This window comes from Cyrtonyx montezumae, unplaced genomic scaffold (genome assembly GCF_038088225.1).
Source record: "Cyrtonyx montezumae isolate F1298 unplaced genomic scaffold, pur_monq_1.0 scaffold_10, whole genome shotgun sequence".
Taxonomy (NCBI): domain Eukaryota; kingdom Metazoa; phylum Chordata; class Aves; order Galliformes; family Odontophoridae; genus Cyrtonyx; species Cyrtonyx montezumae.
In genome coordinates this window covers 36,907,134-36,926,107 of record NW_027071826.1, presented here as the reverse complement: position 1 = coordinate 36,926,107, position 18,974 = coordinate 36,907,134, and the positions used below count along the sequence as shown (strand labels likewise).

Sequence of the window (18,974 nt, the reverse complement as noted above, 5' to 3'; positions counted from 1 at the left end):
CAGAAGTTAACTTGAAAATAAAAAAATACTGTTTTTTCTTGGTGCTTTTCACATGATTTTTAGCAAATCTTGAATTTTCCACCTGATTCTATTTACTAGTTTGTTTGTTTGTCTTTTCATCCAAAAATATTTAATTTTGATGTTGGTTAGCAGAGTCCTTGGAATACTGCTGTCTGCAAAAAAGCACACCTCCTCTTCACTTGGCAATATGTTCTTCCCTGGCTGTGTCCCTCAGCAGTATTAACTCAAGCCATCCTTCTTTAGCCTGTGAAAGCTAATAAGATCACTGTCTAAGATGGAATGTATTCCTAACAGACTAAAAATTTATAGGCAACCATCAAACAAGAAAATTGACTGCAAAAAAGGGAGTAGTATAAGAAAAATTACCACTTTTCCTATTCTGAAAGCTTTCTTATAAGCAGTAGCTGTACATAATAAATTTGGCACGAAACGTTTGTATGGATTTGGGCAGTGAGCTGGATGCAGCTATTTGGAGCCTTTCCCAGAGTTAGCTTTGAATGAGCCAGTGATGAACATTAAGAAGAAGCCAAGCTTTTCCACTGACTTAGATAGCATTACTTTTAAAAGGAATCTTTGTTTAATACAACTAAATTATTTTTAAGTGCATCAAACTGACAATTTTCGGAGGCCAGAGCTGGGGTAATGTTGAGCTTTACGGTGATAACAAAGAAATCTGTATTAGTAACAGGCATTTTAGTTGGCTTTTATTTTATGTTGTTTGGACTTTTTAAGATGACACTGAGAGCTAAAACTGGAAAGAATATGAATCTGCTGTTGAGTGTTGTGAAGGCACTGGAGTCTCTTGGGAAGCAGTAGCTGAGTTTAATCTTTCCTTCAGCTGCGTTTAATATGCGTGTCGTTCCTTTTATGAGGATTCTTAGCCCAGTGTAGTACAGATTTGTAGTGTTCTGTCAAATTCTGTGCTGATCCTCAGTAGCTTAGGTGGTGGTGCCTTCTAACAGCTGTGAAATGAGTGTTCCAGCAGAAAATTAATAATAAAAAAACCAGCAAAATATAATCATTATATTTTGAGACCTAGAGAGTAAGAAAAAATCTTGAGAGTGGCTATACCTTTGTCTTTTTGCTGTTAGTGTCATGTCATGTCACAGGAGGTATCTCAAGCCCTCACAGTCTTCTCTGGATTTCTTTTTTATCATTATTTATTTGTTTGTAATTTGTTTCTTGAGTTCCGTATTGTCACTGCTTTTAAGAACCTTCTGTTAGATGGTTGTCCTATCTAAATACTGTCCAAGTGCCTGTGCCCTAGAACTGTCTAGAAAGATTGATTTTTGGTTAAAGTACAAGACAGTCAGAAGATCTGGTTCCCATTCTTGTTTCCTGTGTGATTTTTGGCAGGTTTCCTCATCTGTATGTTTGAAATAATGACCGCTCTCATCATGGGATTCTGAAGCTATATTAACTGACAGCAATAAAAATGTGTTGAGATGTGTAGATGAAAAAGTATATATTAATGCAGAATCGCAGAAACATAGATACAGAAGCAGTAAATTAATGCTGATTGTTTTATCATATTGCTTTGACTGAATACACTTGCATAGAGTCCTTACAATCCAGGCTCCCAGCTGAAACATACTGGCACATGGCATGTGCCCTCAGAGAACTGCTGGCAAGGTTAGGTTTGCAGCATTGTGGAATTCCAGAAGACACTTTCTGTACCACAAATTCAGCTGTAGGGTTTCTTGGTGTTTTGTTCAGAAAAAAAAGATTTGCGTGTAAAACGACCCTTGGGAATTGTTGTTGTTCATCTGGCATACTCAGTAAAATTTGGATACGTGTTTGTTTACTTATGCATTACCAGTCTGAAACAGAAACTCTTCTGGCTTAACACTGTATGTCAAAGAGTCAAGACACGCATTTTTCCAACAAATCTAGCAGTTAGTTATTTGGATCAAAACAAAGGACAGATTTAGAATAGTTTGTTTGGAAACAATGCATGTATATAATAATGTTCACTATTGATTCTTAGAAAGGCATGATGTGTATTTAGCAATTAGCATTCAGACTACTCTTAATAATTATAATCCTTTCTTTTTTCCTTATGCAAAAATAATCCATTATTTAATGTAGCCAGAAGTGTGGAGAACTGAGGTTGCATTAATGATGCCCTTCTCCTTGTTCTTGTCTACTGTGTTTGATCCTGTAGTCAGCCACAAAATAATGTATGGAGTGACAAGGATGGTATCTTGATTGTATCCAGCTGTTTGGAACAAGTCAGGGGCAAAGAGGCCCTCCATGTAGCAGCAGATCCATCCAAGCACCCATTAAAGAACACCAGAAATATTAAAACATAAGTTGATTTTAAGCCTATTCCTATCAAAGGAAGCAGGTTGATTAGATCCAAAGCCAGCTGTGAAAGTAGTTAGACTGCAGCCGTATCTACTGATCTTAACATCAGAGGTTCCATTTTAATTGTGCTTGGCTTTAATTAGTGTTAAATTTTTTTGAGTAATTGGTTGTATTTCTCTACAAGAAAGTCAGTATGGCTTAGTGGCTTTTTACTCTGAAATACTGCATCCCTGAACCATAGGGTCCTTCCAGAGCAAGCTCATGGATTTTTGTACTTTTTCCAGGCATCTTCCAGTTTCAGGAATTAGGACTTATAAGACTTGAAATGACCTGTACTGGTATCCTCCCAAAAGTAGACATTTCATCTGGACATTTGTATTTGCTATGCAAGACAGTTTATCACAGTGTTCGTTTTATTCTTCTTGTTCTCTTCAGGTTTGGCGTGAGTTCCCAGATAGGTTGGTTGGATATCCAGGTCGACTGCATCTTTGGGACCATGAGATGAACAAATGGAAATACGAATCAGAATGGACCAATGAAGTCTCAATGGTGCTCACCGGGGCAGCATTTTATCACAAGGTATCTGTAACATACAACTTGTGGCATACAACATGAACCACTCTTCAACAGCTGCATTCAGTGAGTGTCTTGTGGTGCCATAATAGTTTTCTGCAACAACCAGAAAACCAATTGCCAACTTTTCCAAAGACTCCTACTTTTTCTATGGAAACAACTGATTTGTTTCTGCCAAAAAATAACTGTTACTTTCAGAAGCTTACAGAAGAACTCTTGTTGATTTGCCTGACCAGTAAGAACATAACGTATTTTGCAATGAATGTAGCTTTGTAACTAGGATTTTAAGGGGAAAAAAAAAAACCACACACACACACACACACACACACACACACACACACACACACGCAAAAACCTCACAAAATAATTGTAAAGAAATCAGTGTGCTGCTCAAGAATGCAGTAATTATGCACTTAAGCATCCAAAAATGTTTCTCATCTGCTAGAGCAGTCCTTGGCTGAAGGCAGTATCACAGTTTGTCCATAATCCATTCTTAGCTGCCTGCTGTTCAGTGACTGAAAGATTTAGTGTCTCATAGTTTCTGCATCTGTATTTAAAATTATCTTCTCTCCTTCTCCATCTGTCCTGCAGTATTTCAACTATCTTTACACCTACAAAATGCCTGGAGATATCAAGAACTGGGTGGATGCCCATATGAACTGTGAAGATATTGCTATGAATTTCCTAGTGGCAAATGTCACTGGCAAATCAGTCATTAAGGTAATACTTTTCCACAGTTTAACGCTACAAAGTTTAAAAACATGTACATATCCATGTAAATGAAGATCACGGAAGATTATGGAGCAGATTCTCCTGGAAGCTATGCTAAGCAAATGGAAGAGCGAGAGGTGACATGGGATAACCAGCATGGCTTCACTAAGGACAGGTCCTGCCTGAACAACATGAATGCTTCTTAGGATGGTGTTAACTGCATCAGTGGACAAGGGAGGAGCCACTGGTGTCATTGGCCTGAACTTCAGTAAGGCCTTTGACGTGATCCTTCCTAGAATCCTTAGAGTTGGAAGGGACCTCTAAAGGCCATCTAGTCCAACTCCCCTGCAGGAAAGAAACAGGAGAGTTGTGCTACTCAGCTTACTTCCATGAGTGCATGAGCTCAGAGAGCCTCAGCCTCTCTGTTCTACTGTGAGGGCTGCTGCTTTTTCGTAATGGTCAATTGCAAAAAGGGTAGATTTGGGTTGGATATAAGGAAAAAGTCTTTTGCAGTGAGAGTGGTAAGGCACTGGAATAGCTTGCCCAGGGAGGTGATGGAAGCCCCGCTCTTGGAGACATTCAAGGTCAGGCTGGACAGGGCTCTGAGCACCCTTATGTAGCTGTAGGTTTCCCTGTTCATTGCAGGGGAGTTGGACTAGGTGACCTTTAAAGGTCCCCTCCAACTCAAAAGTTTCTATTATTCTGAATTTAGTTAGTAGGTTTGAATATATTACTTTATCTTCTCCCATTTGCCCCCGGTATGATGCCTCATTCTACTTCCATAGTAGGAAAGCCTGGTTTTAGTAAAAATTTCATGCTAACTGGAAACGTAGAATTGTTTTTAACTATTCCCTTCTGGTAGTTATTTTGAACAACCCGATGAGGTATGAAGAAGGTAATTTAAATGATAGCTATGGAAGTACAACAACCAGCATACATGCATTTTAACTGTTTGAGGTCACTAAAGGAAAGAAATAGCCAACTGTCTTTTGCAGTTCTCTGTCATGGTCTAGCAACAGCTGATTTATAGGAATGTTAATTGCAAGAATGTTAATTGCAAGATCAGTTTTAAATGAACTTTTTATCCCTGAATTAATTTCCTGACATGTTTCGACACGTTTTCAAGTCTGGACATTCACTCTGTACATTCATTTCAAAGTGTGTCAACTTGGAATGAGATTTAGAGGCCACCAGGCGTTACTTCAATTAGCAGGGTCTGCTTTCCCTTCTGTCCATCATCATTTACTGGGGCTGCTGGCTGTATTTCCTAGAAAAGTCTTTAGAAGATAAAAGTGTGTGTTTTTGCTGAAAAAGTTTTTGAGCTGTATGAGGGCACAGCAGAGTAATTTGGCACCTCTGTGCAATTCGAAGAGCCTTGCAGAGTTTGCCAGTCAGCTATTAACTGGAGTGAGCAAAAGAGCGTCTGTTGGATTAACGTTACGGTGAAGTATGGGAAGCTATATTTCATCGCTGTTATGGCTGCAAGAACAAATGGTGTTTATACAGGGACCTTGGCAGTGAGAAAACAGTCATTAAACAGGAATTAAGGAGCTTGTCATCGCCACTTCTTTTCAGTTACAGAAGGAAAAACCCCTCCAAGCCGTTTTTATTGGGCCCCTGTGAATTTTGCAGTCAGCCGGGCCAGATGGAGCTGAATGGAGGAATGGAGTGGCTTTTTTTCTTCTTTTTTTTTTCTTTTTCTTTTTTTTAAACAACCCCCCCCCCCTCCCCACCCCCCCTTTTGAGACAGCTCAGTTTACACTGCAGACATGTTCAGAGGTATTGCACTGCTCTCTGTGCAAGGAGATTAATGTCCCTTCTGTTGATATTTGATGGTATCTGGCATGCTTTTGTGCAGGTGACCCCACGGAAGAAGTTCAAATGTCCAGAATGCACAGCAATCGATGGGTTATCGCTGGACCAGACACACATGGTAGAAAGGTGAGTGACCACCCTTTATTCCTCTGATTGCTAGAATCTTATCCAAAGTTCCATTAAATTAGGATCAAAAACACTCGTTGATTGTATTTCTGTAAAATACTAATTTTGAAAGAATGTCTCCTGGATTTGATCAACATGAGTCATTCCCACAGTGGATAATGTGGCGCTGAAATGTGGACTACTGCAGGAAAGAACTTCAGAAAGGGTACTATTTTTAGCAGATTTGCTGTAAAGTGTATAGGACGTGTATGAAATACAGGTTGCTTGCAGCATTTTCAGTATTGCCACATTTCTGTTTTATCATGGAACTTAAACTGTAATGAATATGAGGTTATTTTATTTTAATCCAGACAATTTTCTCGCTTATTGAGAATGACAAGGCTATAAATTAGTAATAATGTTGTTTGCATTGTTGTTCGTACATTGTATTTCTGAATTGCATCATGTCCATTAATGGAAGGTATTTGCCTGCACAATTGTGTGTGCTGTTTTCTAACAGTGGTAGTAGTACTATATTTTGTGAGAATTTTATTTTGAAATGAAGTATGTTTTCGCAAAGGCAGCGAATGCTTAGTGAAATATTCCAAGTCGGATAAGAGTTCCATTCCTCCCTTTACAGTAAAATGGCACCCCAACTTTGACTAAGCACCAACCTTCCCTCTACGCTGGCTACTTAATAATTAAAATAAGTAAAGCATTGTTCACTTTCACAAAGCTTTTTGAGTCGCTGTTTGAAAAGAGCTGAGAAAAAATGTACACTGATTATTATTAGGTGAAATTAAACGGGCTGACAAAGGCTTTTCCCCTCAGGCTTCTTAGGCTGTAGCATCTCCTTTGCAAGCTTTGGGGGAAAATTATTTGCACCCATACAATTGATGGGGGAATTGTGGACACTAGATGGATAATAAGGCTACCTTTAAATAAACAGATAAAGTTTTAAAAGGTACCCATGAAGAGAGTAAAAATTACTCTGCAGAAAGCTCTTTTAGAAAGGGGCTGGAGCCTCTGTGGATGTTAGCTGAAGGAAGCACTGGAGGATGTCATTTATCTAGCTGTTCTGCACAGGCTTACGGAGTGGACTCCCAGAACCCAGGTGAGTTTTCTTGTGGTCGTGCTACTAGCATTACAACAGCATGTAGGAATTTCAGTCATGAGGTAGGTTCTCATTAAGGTTAGCACTATAAAAACAGAAGATGAAAAAGCCATCTTTCCTCCAAAGTGCATTATGATGCAGGGTAAAGGTCGTTTTTCCATGTCTCTGGCAATTCTTGTATTCTCAAAGTAAAGTATCTTTGACAGTTTATCCAGACCATATTTAAACTGTTGCATTGCTTCTCCACTGTAGTTTCTGACAGTAACTGAGATGTAACTGAAATGTTACATTGACTGCACATCCACATGTTTTACTTGTCCTGTCAGAGGTGTAAATAGTGCCATGGAGTTTGGGTGCAGGAGAAAACCTGGTGGTATACAGTTTAGATGTACTCATGCCTCGTTTTGAAGATCATTAATTCCAAGAGTACACGCTACACCTAATACCTTTTCATCCCATATTATTATCTACCTTCAATGTATGGAAGTTATTTGAAAATGTGAGTGTATTTTTTTTTTCATCATCTACACTAACTATTCATTATAAGCACATAGAAATGATTGTGACTTCTAGAGCAAATTTTCCTAATTGCTAATTTCACGGGTAATGTTCATGTAGATATGCTAACTATATTCTGTTATGAGAAGGTAACTGGAAAAGGTATATGCATCAGGGAAGCCTTGTCATATTGTGAAACAGCAACATGGTACATTACAGTGTTAGATACCCAGAACAATGCCTGGGGTACCAGGCAAAGAGCTGTTCTCAGCTTCACTTGCAGCTTCCACAAGTGCCTGGTTCTTATTTATTATCATTCACAGATTGTGAGTAGCCTGAGCTAGTTACTTGCCCAGATAGCCAGGGATCATCCTGCTGTTTGTGAAACAAATGGGTTTTTGTTTCTGAAATGGCACAGAGATGCACGGCAACTGCCTGGTGATTGTTTTGCAAGTGAAGAAAGGCTTGAGATTTCAGTTGTGGAGATCTTTCTAGTAATGTCAGTTCTGTTGAGTGTTTTGATACTCTCAGCAGAGACAAAGGAAAGATGGCAACAGATGAACTCTCTCTCTTATTAAGGGATTTTTTATTCTTTTTTTTTTTTTCTAATACTGATAGATATTTTCAGTGAATCACAGGAAAGGCAACACTTGCAGCTATTCTTCCTAGTGTGTAATTTCACTCCATCATTAAACTAAATTAACTAAAGCTTTGAACGAAGAATCACCTTCTTGCCCTAGGTTGGCCTCTGCATCAGGTCGTAGAAGAAGCTTTAGAAGGATCTCTTAATCCCAGTATATAGAGGTGCTGTTTAAGCAGCAACAAGTTTTAAAAAAATTAAGAACTTTATAAAATGCAGCTTGGAGGGCGACTGTACAGTAAATGTAGCAAAGAGTTGAGCTACTTCTGCAGCAACAATGACAGTGGTGTTTTGTTTAGAGTATGTCAATAATGAAGTCAGAATAGGAACACTTTCCCTCAAGAGGCAGACTGAGCAGACAGTAGTTGACCAAAAGTGTAAATGCAGATTTACCCTCCCCAGAAATATTTGAGTTGCAAAATAGAGGAAGCTGAGAGGCCTTAACAGATACAGAGTTGATCCAGTCTGACAGGGACAACAGGGCTCCCGATTTCTCAGTTCGCACTATCTTAATTCCTTGTTGAGCACAACTGCAACTTGTCAACAGAGCAAGGGAAAAATGAATAATTGTGGGAAGAAAAGATGCCTCTGTTAGTTTGAATTTGCAGAGCTAATGACGCAGCCAAGAAAAACACCTACCCTCCATATAAGACAACGTTATGTTTTTCTGACTTCCTGTTTCTGAATGTTTAATGTGCTAGATGTCCTTTCTGTTTTATATGATTTGTAAGTGGCAAATACTTTAGCATTCAAGTGATTTAGTTGAGAGGAGGTGACATTTTTTTGAAAGAGGCAATTTTCCTTCAAACACATGTTGTGGTTTGTGTGTGACATTTCTTTCACCCAAAAAAACTGCTTCTGCTATTTGAGTTTGATGTTTCCTAAGGACTACCTTTTCTGATTCAGCCAGAATGATTAGAAAGTAGTTATTTTGCCTTTTTTTTTTTTTCATTTTAACATTTCTTTTAACAACAAAGTGGTGATTTCTCATTGGTGAAGCGTGTTGTACTGGTATGCTTGGTCTTACCATGGAATAAGTTTGGCTGTAGACGGAGTCCACCTTGGTATTTCATGAAGACCTCAAATTCAATTTAGTTGTGTGACCTCTGGGGGAAGAGAGCACTTGGATCCCCACTATCTAATTGGTTTTATGTTCTGCTCAGAGGATGCTGCTTAGTTCCGCCTGCGACAATGGCGGCTGTGACGTGGACACCTGCCAACCCGGCAGCAGGCTGAGATAACTAATTCATTTCACACAGGCCACCAAGCAGCTGTTACATTACAATGTCTTTCAGTCATTCTTGGCAGAGGCAGATTTGAACCAGTGGAGAAGAAGTAAAAGGCCTTGTATTCCAGAAACCAGTGAGGCACAGCAGCTGTGCAGGCTTCTCATATACACATCTACCTCCTAGCCTGTGAAGTCTAGGCTATGAAACTCCTTCAACTGCAGTTTGCCACTGCACTGTTTCCTCTTCCTCTCCGAGCTCCTTTTTGGTTATTTCCTAGTGCAAAGATTTGAACCCATAGGCAGAGTAGAAAGAAATGTGAGGAGATGAGAAGATAGCAGAAAGATATATTAATATATCACCCATTAAGTCATTTTCTGACTCTCCTCAGGCCATGAATGGGATTGAAAATAGCTGTGCAGAGATGTAGCTCTTCAACAGCCTGAACTTTGTGTTTTTCAGTCATTTACTCTAGCTAAGGAAGGAGCCGTGGGATGGCTGAGAGGCTGAGGAATTAATTTTGAAAACCAGTTTTGCTGTCCCATCTACTTCAAAAGAGTGTTTGGATCAGTGTTGAGCAGTCTCCATCACAAAACTGTCACACTCGGTTGGCGTGATTGACTGGTTCTGCTCAGGAAAATGATCCCAGAGCCATCGTGACCCCGTAACCCTTCGAAGGGGTCGGGAAGGGAGAGCGGTGGTTACAGAAAGAGAGACCTGCTCCTGGACCGCCTGCAGCACGGCAGCATCTCCAGCTGAGTCACAGCTCTCCTCTCTCTTCATTTCCAAACGGCAGAAGGAATGTGACCCTTTTCCTTGTAGTGTTACCTCTTGGGGACTGTCGTCATGGTTCTCAGTGTATGAAATTTTTAAGAGCTGCATTATAAAGTAAGCAGCTAATGCTAGCTGAGCACTGACTGAGGTGAGATTAACCACGTTTTCCTTGCCTTGCTGCCACAGGTAGCATGTCTTTCAGTGAAAGAACTGAAGGAGCACTGTAAGGTTAAACATCTGTTTGCTTAGCTTTTGAAGCACGTGGCTGCTCCCTTTCACAGCATTGCTGACACCTGAAATTATTTAAACTGAAAGTATTGTCAGTGGTCTGATCTCCTTTGTGCTAATGTGATGCCTCACTGCTCAATATCACTATTTAGACAAGGAAAATAAGCTGGTTGGTTTCATTTTAGTTTTTGTTCAGCTTTACCTGTGAGTTACAGTATAATCGGCGCCGTATACAGAATGAGGCGTGCTTATTTTTTCTGGGAAAGGCAGGGCTTCTGAAAAAGGCTGAAAAAAAATGAGACTTTTTGTAGAAATTCATTTTCACTGAGGCTTGTTTTTTTTGCAAAACTCTCGTTATGAGCCAAACCAACCCAAGAGCCGCCCTTTAAGAGACATGTTGGCAGTTAATCTGTTCTGGTTTACAGCATGTACATTGCTTGAAGAATGACTGGAATTCTAGGGGGAGGGAAAGGGGAAGCTTTGACCTCCATGTGCACATGTGCTGCTGCCGGCATCCCCTTGCTCTTCTCTGTGATTAAACGGATAAATCAAAGAACACCAACTTCTCTTCAGTTCTCTCTGTGATGAGGCTCTCTTTTTATTTACTGGTAGCCAGCATGGCTAAAATACTTTCCAGCACATGAGGGAAGGTTAGCGAGTTGTTTTTCTACCAGTTGTGTTGGTGTGGAAGCTGGTAACCAGCCTGGTTTTTGCGGTTCTTAATCACACTGCTTTCTCTTTCACCAGATCTGAATGCATCAATAAGTTTGCCTCTGTCTTTGGGACCATGCCTCTGAAAGTGGTGGAGCACCGTGCTGACCCTGTTCTGTATAAAGATGACTTTCCTGAGAAACTGAAGAGCTTTCCAAATATCGGCAGCTTGTAAAGGCAGCTGTGCGACAAACCTGAGCACTGAAAACACCAGCAGAAAAGGTGCTAAGAAGAATATAAAGCTCTGAAAGAAAAAAATAATGCTAGAGAGCAGGTTACATCTGAGGGAGATGGGAATTAATGTATTCTGGCGCATTGTCCTCTTTTTATATTGCACAAAGATGTAGCAGAAAGCTGAACAACTCCTTCTCTGTTGTTCATAGAGGAACAGAGTCTATTGACAGTGAATATGAATCCATTGACATATGAATCTATTGACAAGTCCTACCAGAAATGTCAAGCAAAAACTTCTCCAAAGGAGGCTGTGCACCTGGGAGAATAAAACTGAATTTCTCTCACTGTGGCATGACTGACTTCTTCAATCGAATGTGCCCTCTGATTTGTAAGCATCCATCCATTTGAAGCAACTAGCTACACTATATAGGTGCTCTTCTGGGAGGAGTTCATTTCCTGGGTGGTTGGTGGACTTCCATCTTGAACTTAATTTTGGGCTTACGTACCTACACAACAAACATTTTTTTCCTGCTTAGTGGGACAAATGTTTATTTTTTTACAATGTCAACAACAAAAATCACTATTTTGTTACGTGGTTTAAAAAGCATTGTCTTACTAAAATTTGTTTGTGCAGATTGAGGCACACAGCAGGATGGTCTTTAATGCAGAGACCTGCAGGATACAACTCCACTTGCTGCAGCCTTTCTTTCTGCATAAATCTCAGGTTTTCTGCATCAGTCGATGCAAGAGACTGGGACTCTACGTCAAAACTAGTTGTGTTGTACAGAGGGAACTATGTCTTTCAGTCTTACTGTATATTTGCTTTTCGTTTTAAAACAGAGCAGCCAGGTAACAATTTTACATCGTGGTCATATGTTGCAACAGCATCTATGAAGTAAAGTGTAGTAAAATGAAGTTAAGTAAAGTAAAAGTGTCTGAATTTTTTCCAGTAAACAGTCTGTTTTAGTAATGACTTGTAAACCACTTCAATTTACAGAAATTCTTCCTTACAACTTTAATGTGCAGGGATATGTGCATGTGCAAGGTACTATCAATACACACTGTAACTTGCTGGAAAAAAAAATTGCTGGGTCTTAGTTTGTAATTTAACTAAGGAACCCATTGCTGCAGGCTGCCACTGAAACGTAGAGCTTTGGAGATCCCTTACCTTTCTTACAAGCCTTGACAATATTTCTCAATACTAAAATTAACTTGAATGAGAAAACTAAATGCAGTAAAATTAGAAATAAAATTGCCTGGGCCATTGCCTCTTGTCCTTCGATATTAAAGACGACCTCAAGTTGGGCTGAGAGAAGAATCTCTTTTCCAGTTCCACAGATAAAATGTCTGTTACCAGATAAGTATGTTATAACTGTTTTTTGAGATGTCCATTGCTGCCAGTTACAGGGATAGCCTACCCGATGGGTCATTTTTCTGTTCCACTGTGAGCAACCTTATTTCTCAGATTTTGCCAAACCTCAAACAATAGGACAAGTGTTAGGCATCACAGTTCACCCCCTCTCCTAAGCTGGGTAGGCAGCAATGACAGAAACCAAATGAAAGTCAGGCTAGAAACAGGAAACATCTGCTCCTATTTGTCTCACCCCCACTAAGACTTATCTTATTGCCCAACGCAGTGGATATGCTGTGAATGAAAATCATATTGGAACAATAGCTCTGAGGGGATGCTTCACTTCATAACTCCGCTGGGACGTGCCTGTAAACTGTATCATCCAAATCTCTGGGAACGTTTAATTACTAGTAAATGTTTTTCACTGTAGTCTTTGTTTCATTCCTGACTTGCTGTGAGAGGGATGTTAGGGAGTTAGGAGGATAGCTTTAGCAGTGACAACATCTGCTGCTGCACAGTGGGTATCACAAGATACAGGAATGTCTGTTGTTCTCTATTTCTCCTTTGCAGTCTTGTGTGTTTATGAAGTTTCTTTCTGTATCTTTCTGTGGGTTTCTGTCGTGGTGCTTGAGAGTCAAGAGATGCCAGCATATTTCCTCTGAGAAATTTTCTTCAAAAGGGTGGCTGTGAGAGCATAGTGGTCACTTGAATTTTAGTCTTTCTTTTGGGGCTGATCTCAGCAATGTAACTGCTTTGTAACGTCTTCCTTGCACAGAGTTGCAAAGCTGCTGTGATTTGTTTGGTTCTTCAGTGAAGCCAGGTTTACACATTTTGCACTATGTGTAAAAAGATGTGGAGGATTGCAGCTGATTGGGTGGGAACAGCCTAACCAACTCTTCTAAACTGGTCTATGGTCTCTAGTCAGTAAAAGGCAGCATGTCTTTGTGTCTGCATCCCAGAGCGTCAGAACGGATTCTTGGTCCTCAAAATGTCCAGTGACCTGTATCAGACATTTTTTTGTCTCTTAGCACTTTACTGTTGCTTTTATAGGGCTGTCTTATTTAAATGGTAGTTTTTTTTCTCTGCTGATGCCATGGACAATAGGCAAAAAAAAAAAAGTTTAAAATGACCTACTTCCTCACTGCATTTATAAGTGTTTTGTTGTTCTTGATGCAAAACTATAAAGGTAAGATGTACCTGTGTGACTGGAATGGTTTTATTGTTAGTTGTTAAATTAAGATCACTGTTAACTTTTCATTGTATATATGTTATCAAAAGAATTTATTGTTGGTATATTAAAAGGTAAATCCAAGGAGCATTTGTTGTATTTCACTTTCAGAGCTCTACAGGTATACATAAGGAAACATGGATGCATTTACAGGGGAGAATTGCAGTGGTGGGCTATTTTGCTGCACAAGTCTATGCTGAACTTGAATATCCACGATGTAAGTTGTCGAGACCTGTCAGTGTATTGTCTTGCCCATAAGCAGAATGGATGGTTCTTTGAAGCCGAAGTTTGCTCTGCACGAGTTTATCCCAGTCACCTTTTTTGTGCAAGTCGTTGTCTCTTATTTTCTGCCAAGATTTGACAGTAGCATTTATCTTAGGGAAATAGGGAACAGACCCTTTCTCTTTCTGTGAAGAGAGACAGCAAATGTTGAAGAATTGAGCTTTTGAGAATAGAGCTTTGGCTGAATCGTCATAATGATGGAATTCAGTGTGGTGGCAGCTCTTTGTTCCATCACATTCCCTGCCGAGCATGCTGCACAAGGGCCTATGAGTGATACACCTTCCTACCTGTGCATAGCGAGGGGTAGGATGGACCACACTGTGTGCCCTCCCAGTCATGGTAAGTCTTAAGAGTACATTTTTAGCATCACCAGCTCTCCCTGTGGTGTACTGACTCTTCCCTTCCTCACAGCCCCACTGGCTCGTTGCAGGATGTGCCAATTCATGCAAGCCCTAACATGCATTGCCCTCTTTTGCCATCTGCTGCTCTTGAATATCCTGCAGCCCATCTTGCTTCTGCTGGTGCAGTTCAAACACTAATTGCTTTACTGCAGCAACTAGTTCTTTCTCTGTGTTGAAAGCTCCATAATGACTGTCTTGTAACTTGCATACATTCAGCAGGTGGAGCATGTTTGGATCAGGAAGAGTCTCAGAATGGTTAATTAGTACTGCATAAGTCCCCTATCCAGCCCTTTCACATGGAAGCTACTGTTATAACATAAGTCTGCAGCACAAAACGAGAAGGGATAAAACAAATTGACAGTGCCAACATGAGGAAGGATTTTAAATGCCTTAGCGTTTAAACTCAGAGCAAGGAACAAGAAACTTCTGCAAAGTCATTTTGGAAGAAATGTGTGCTGGAAACTGAGGTGGTCCAATTGCTAACCGACTTTCAAGAGCTGAGAGGAGTAAATACTAAAGTGTTCCACCTGTACTGACTTCTTTTTTTTTATCTTTTAGGCCCAGAAAATTTGCTTCCATCAAGCCACCAGAAACCTGCCCACAATTGTCCTTGTGTCTTTCTATGGTGCCTGAAAGTTATCCTGCGAGAAGATGGTTACTTAACCCTCTTGCAAACATTGGTATATATGGAGAGGTTCATTTGCTTAGCAGAAATATCATCTGGAAGGCTCTTCGTTTACTGTTGAGTTGTAATCTGTTTTTGTGATGCACACCACCGCTGTGTGAGCAGAACAACACACTGAGCATTGCAGTCCTCCTGCTTGAGTAAGACAAGCATCTTACTTATTATTGCATATGACCCAATGAAGGGAAGTTGTGGTGTACTCATGGCCTTAGGAGTTGTGTGGGTAAAAATAGAGTTGAACACGGTTATCCTAAGCTTCTGCTTTAGCGGAGTTGCCACACTGTCTGAAGTGTTTGTTTAGAGTTTGGGGTAGCTCAATACCAAGATAGAGGACCGCTAGCCTTGACTTTGAGTCAGTGTGCTTCAGCCTGTCCTGGCTTAAAGCCATTTAGAGACATTCCTTGTGCACTCTGTGTAATTTCAGCCTGATGGAAAAGGCTGTAATGCAGTCCCACCTCTGCTGATCTTCAGGATTCCCCTGTCTGCAGCTTCTCATGGTTTCTTTGAATGTGAGTTATGTTTCCCATTAAAGGATAACAACGACAATTGATGCAATTAAGAGGAGTGGTGTGGAGCTAGCAGAACACGGGGAGTTTTCTGACCGAAAATAGGCAGCACAGCTCAGGGGTATTCCCTGCAAGGTTTCCTATTTGCTGCTTTCATTTCTCTGGAAAAGGATCTAGTAATTCCTTTTCAGATTTCCCTTACTCATTCCACTTCTTACTGTTCTCTTGCATAAGAAGGAAGTGTTTCTGTTCAGTCTAGAATGACAGCTCTGCAATAACTGTGGCCTAAGATCAATGCAACTTTGGTTACAGTTTCATTAGGTCTGTGAACTTGAATCAGAGCTCGGTACTGGGCTGGGTGAGCAAGAAAGACATCAGGTAGGATGGGCAGGGGGTGAATTTAGTATCTATAAAGAGAAATAATATGTGTGGTGACTATTTCTGCAAAACTGTGAGAAAATACTAGAAGAATTATGTTATGTTCTGCTTCTCACCTGATGGTCTGGCCATGTGAAAACTCACTGGCCTTTGTGAAACCTTTCTTCAGAAGAGAGGGCCAGGTCTCAGCTGCGTGCTATGCGTGGATAGTGCTGGGTGCCTACAGCTGAGGGCTGGCAGGGAACAATACCCCATTTGCCACACTTCATACAGAGACAGACGGGGAAAAGGTTGGAAGCAGAAAGGACCGTGAAATGAGATCCAGGAATTCGGCAAGGCTGCAGCAAAAGGAGCGCCCTGCTAACTCAGAGCATCTGTCTTTGCCCTGCGAGTAAGTTACGAACTGACAAGCAGGCGAAAGTGGAAGATCCTTTCACAAATAATAAACACTTGTTTGCCTCAGATTAAATGCAACACCTTTACATGTGGGCTCCATCTGGCCATAAATAGGTGCACCTTGCACGGCTGTTACCTTCCTTGCCGATGAGAAGATTATTGTACATACATCTGCTTAAAGGTTAATAACCCACTTTTTAAAAAAGGAAGACAAAAATGGCAAATCTGTTTAGTTTACAGGAAGAAAAAATTGTTTTTCATTATAACTGCCTGAACTTTGCCCTGCCTCAAAGTCGTATTCTCCAACAGGTAAGGAACGCGTTAACCTAGGTGCTGTAGCCACATCTCCCAGCAAGAAATGTTGCTGTGTGTTTTAAACAACTCCTGTAAAGCTAGTGGGAAAGTGTAGCTTCAACAAAGGGTGAATAGAGTTTGTGGGGAGGTTTTTTTTAGTTCTCTGGCAACATTCAGGCCAGGAGCGATTTCTGCTGTACACCCATACAAAGCAGGACATTACTGAAACTGGCTTTATTCTCTCAGTGGTCAGAGCTTTGCCAACATCTGGAGAATCTGTCTTTGAGTGCTCAGGGAGGGAAGGAATTTTTCTCCTGCAAGTGAGAGGAATGGATAAGCTTGCAACAGCACCTGCGTTATCCGTTTCTCTGTGAGATGGAAAACAGCCCTGCTCCAGCTGAACCGAGCTCCCGTCCAGCTGATGGAAAGCTCGGCCGTTCTTGGGGGGTTGCTGGTGTCTGCCAGGCACCTCCTCAGCTCCGCCAGTGCAGGGGAACATTCTGGTACACATCTGGATATGGGCGCTTGGGCTCTTACCCCCATTGCTGGTGCCTGTGCTGAGGAGGTAAAGGACATGGGAACGGGTGTGTGCTGGGAACCTCTGGGGCCGAGTTCCACCCTGAGTGGAGGGAGAAACTGAGCCCTGGGCTTCAGCTGCCCACAGCCCAGTGAGCCCCCGTGTGAGCTGGTGGGGATGTGAGGAGGCTGTGGGGATGCTGCAGCATCAGGCTGTGGGCTGGCGGCCATCTCTTTGTAGGGCAGGGGCAGCAGGCCTGTGAGCTGCCACCTGTTGTTAATCTACCCTCAGCTAATCCATTCTGCACTGTGTCAGCAGTTCAAAAGGGCACTGTTAGTATTTTTTGCCAACTTCAATTAACGTGAGATTTTGGAGGCCCCTCTGATCACATTTCATCTGTCATGAGTCAGGAACAAAACAGACAGATTCCAGTTGAGAGGAGAGAAGAGAAGGAGTTTATTGCAAACCAAAACAACAACAGTGCTTGTACCTCCGTGGCCACGGGGGCTCAGGAGCGGGGCCTTCCCAGCAATTCCACCCCTTAAAAAAACTGGAAATTTAAAAATTAGTGCCCAGAAATCCCAACCCCCCCTCCCCCAGCCCCCAAACAAACAAACAAACAAAAAAAAAGAAGCTGCAAGTGCAATAACTTAGTGTGAAAAAAAAACAAAAAACATGGAGAGGACCAAGCTGCAAAGTCTGTTTGTTCTTTTTTCTTTAATATTCTGCTGTAATGAACTGGTAATACATGGCTGCATAGGCATTAACATCGCATGGCACAAACCTCACATGGAAACGTTTTTAATGATTTTGTTTTTATTCTTTTTTTTTTTTTTTCCTGAACTTTAATATGTTCTACCCCAGGCCTTTAAGCTAAAGGGAAAAAAAAAAGTTTGTGTTTATACAAGGTTACAATATTTTACAACAAAAACAATAGTATTGATTGAGGTTTGTTTCCTTTCTTTCTCCCAATCTCTCTTTCAAACACTGCACACCTAAACCGATATATTATTACACATTGAAAACTGTCCTTCAAAAAATCAGTAGTACAAAAGTCCTAGCTCTACCTACCTACCTAGCAATGGGGGGAGTGGGGCTTCGGGCACAAGCAAAGAGCTAGCAGGGTGCCAGGCTGTGTCAGGCTGCCTCCTCGAGCCCGACAAGGGCTGCAGATGACTTTCAGCCCTATTCCGCCCCCCGTTCCCATTTGGGTTTAATTTCTAATTCGGGCTGTTTGCTTTCTGTTGTGTCAGTCAGAGCAGCAAAATAAACACAGCTCTCTGTGTCTGCCTGATTGTTTTTCAAATCCTTTTCCAGGAAACTACCTTTTTGGCTTTGTTTGTTTGGAGAACGCTTTACAAGGTGCTGCTCTGCTCCATGGGATCGGACCCAGCCTCCCCTCCCCAAAAAGCCCCTGCTGCTGGAGAGCCCCACATCCCGCTCCCCAGGGGAGTGCTGCAGGGGGTACCATGCACGTGTGCAGCAGCTCTGCCTCCTCGAGCACAGCGGGTGTCCTTTGCCTTGGTGCCCCTGCCCATGTCGTAGGCCAGATGTGCTCCAACACGCACAGGAGGAGATGCTCAGAGGAGTTCAAGGGCTGAGGGAAAAGCAACTGAGGGAACTACGGGATGTTCACCACTGGTTTGCAGCTGCTGCCGATGCATGCACAACTGCTCCGGGCACTTGGCAGACAGCAGCACCCGGCTGCTGGTCAGCCCCTGTTGGAAACTGTGCTGCTCTCCCTGCTTGCCTTTCCTTGCCCCAAAATCTGGGACATCTTGTGTGTTTCCAGCCCTGGGCAATACCAGACAACCTCCTTTGTTCCCTCTGCAAGGCTGGAAAGGACAGCTTGAGAGCAGGGGAGCTCAGGGTGCTGGGGCTGCAGTGCTGTACCACACAGGATACAGCATAGCTGGGGATGGGGGAGATGAGAAACTTGCAGCTTCAAAAAGCATGTAAACCCCAGCCAGGGAACTGCAGCTCCATGCAGTACAGGAGTGAAATACTAAAGAAGAAATAAATAGAGAAGAAAGTCATAA

At 41.6% G+C, this 18,974-nt stretch overlaps 1 protein-coding gene across 1 annotated transcript in view; it reads left to right on the top strand.

The window, feature by feature from the left end:
• The window catches only part of EXT2 (exostosin glycosyltransferase 2), a 68,841-nt gene extending 57,737 nt beyond the window's left edge, over positions 1–11,104 (top strand). Inside the window, exons 11-14 of the mRNA XM_065754946.1 lie at positions 2,764–2,907; positions 3,493–3,621; positions 5,471–5,553; positions 10,760–11,104. Of these exons, the coding sequence (XP_065611018.1) occupies positions 2,764–2,907; positions 3,493–3,621; positions 5,471–5,553; positions 10,760–10,898 (495 nt within the window). The 3' untranslated portion in view covers positions 10,899–11,104. The remainder of the gene's footprint in view (positions 1–2,763; positions 2,908–3,492; positions 3,622–5,470; positions 5,554–10,759) is intronic.
• The last annotated feature ends 7,870 nt before the right edge of the window (positions 11,105–18,974 follow it).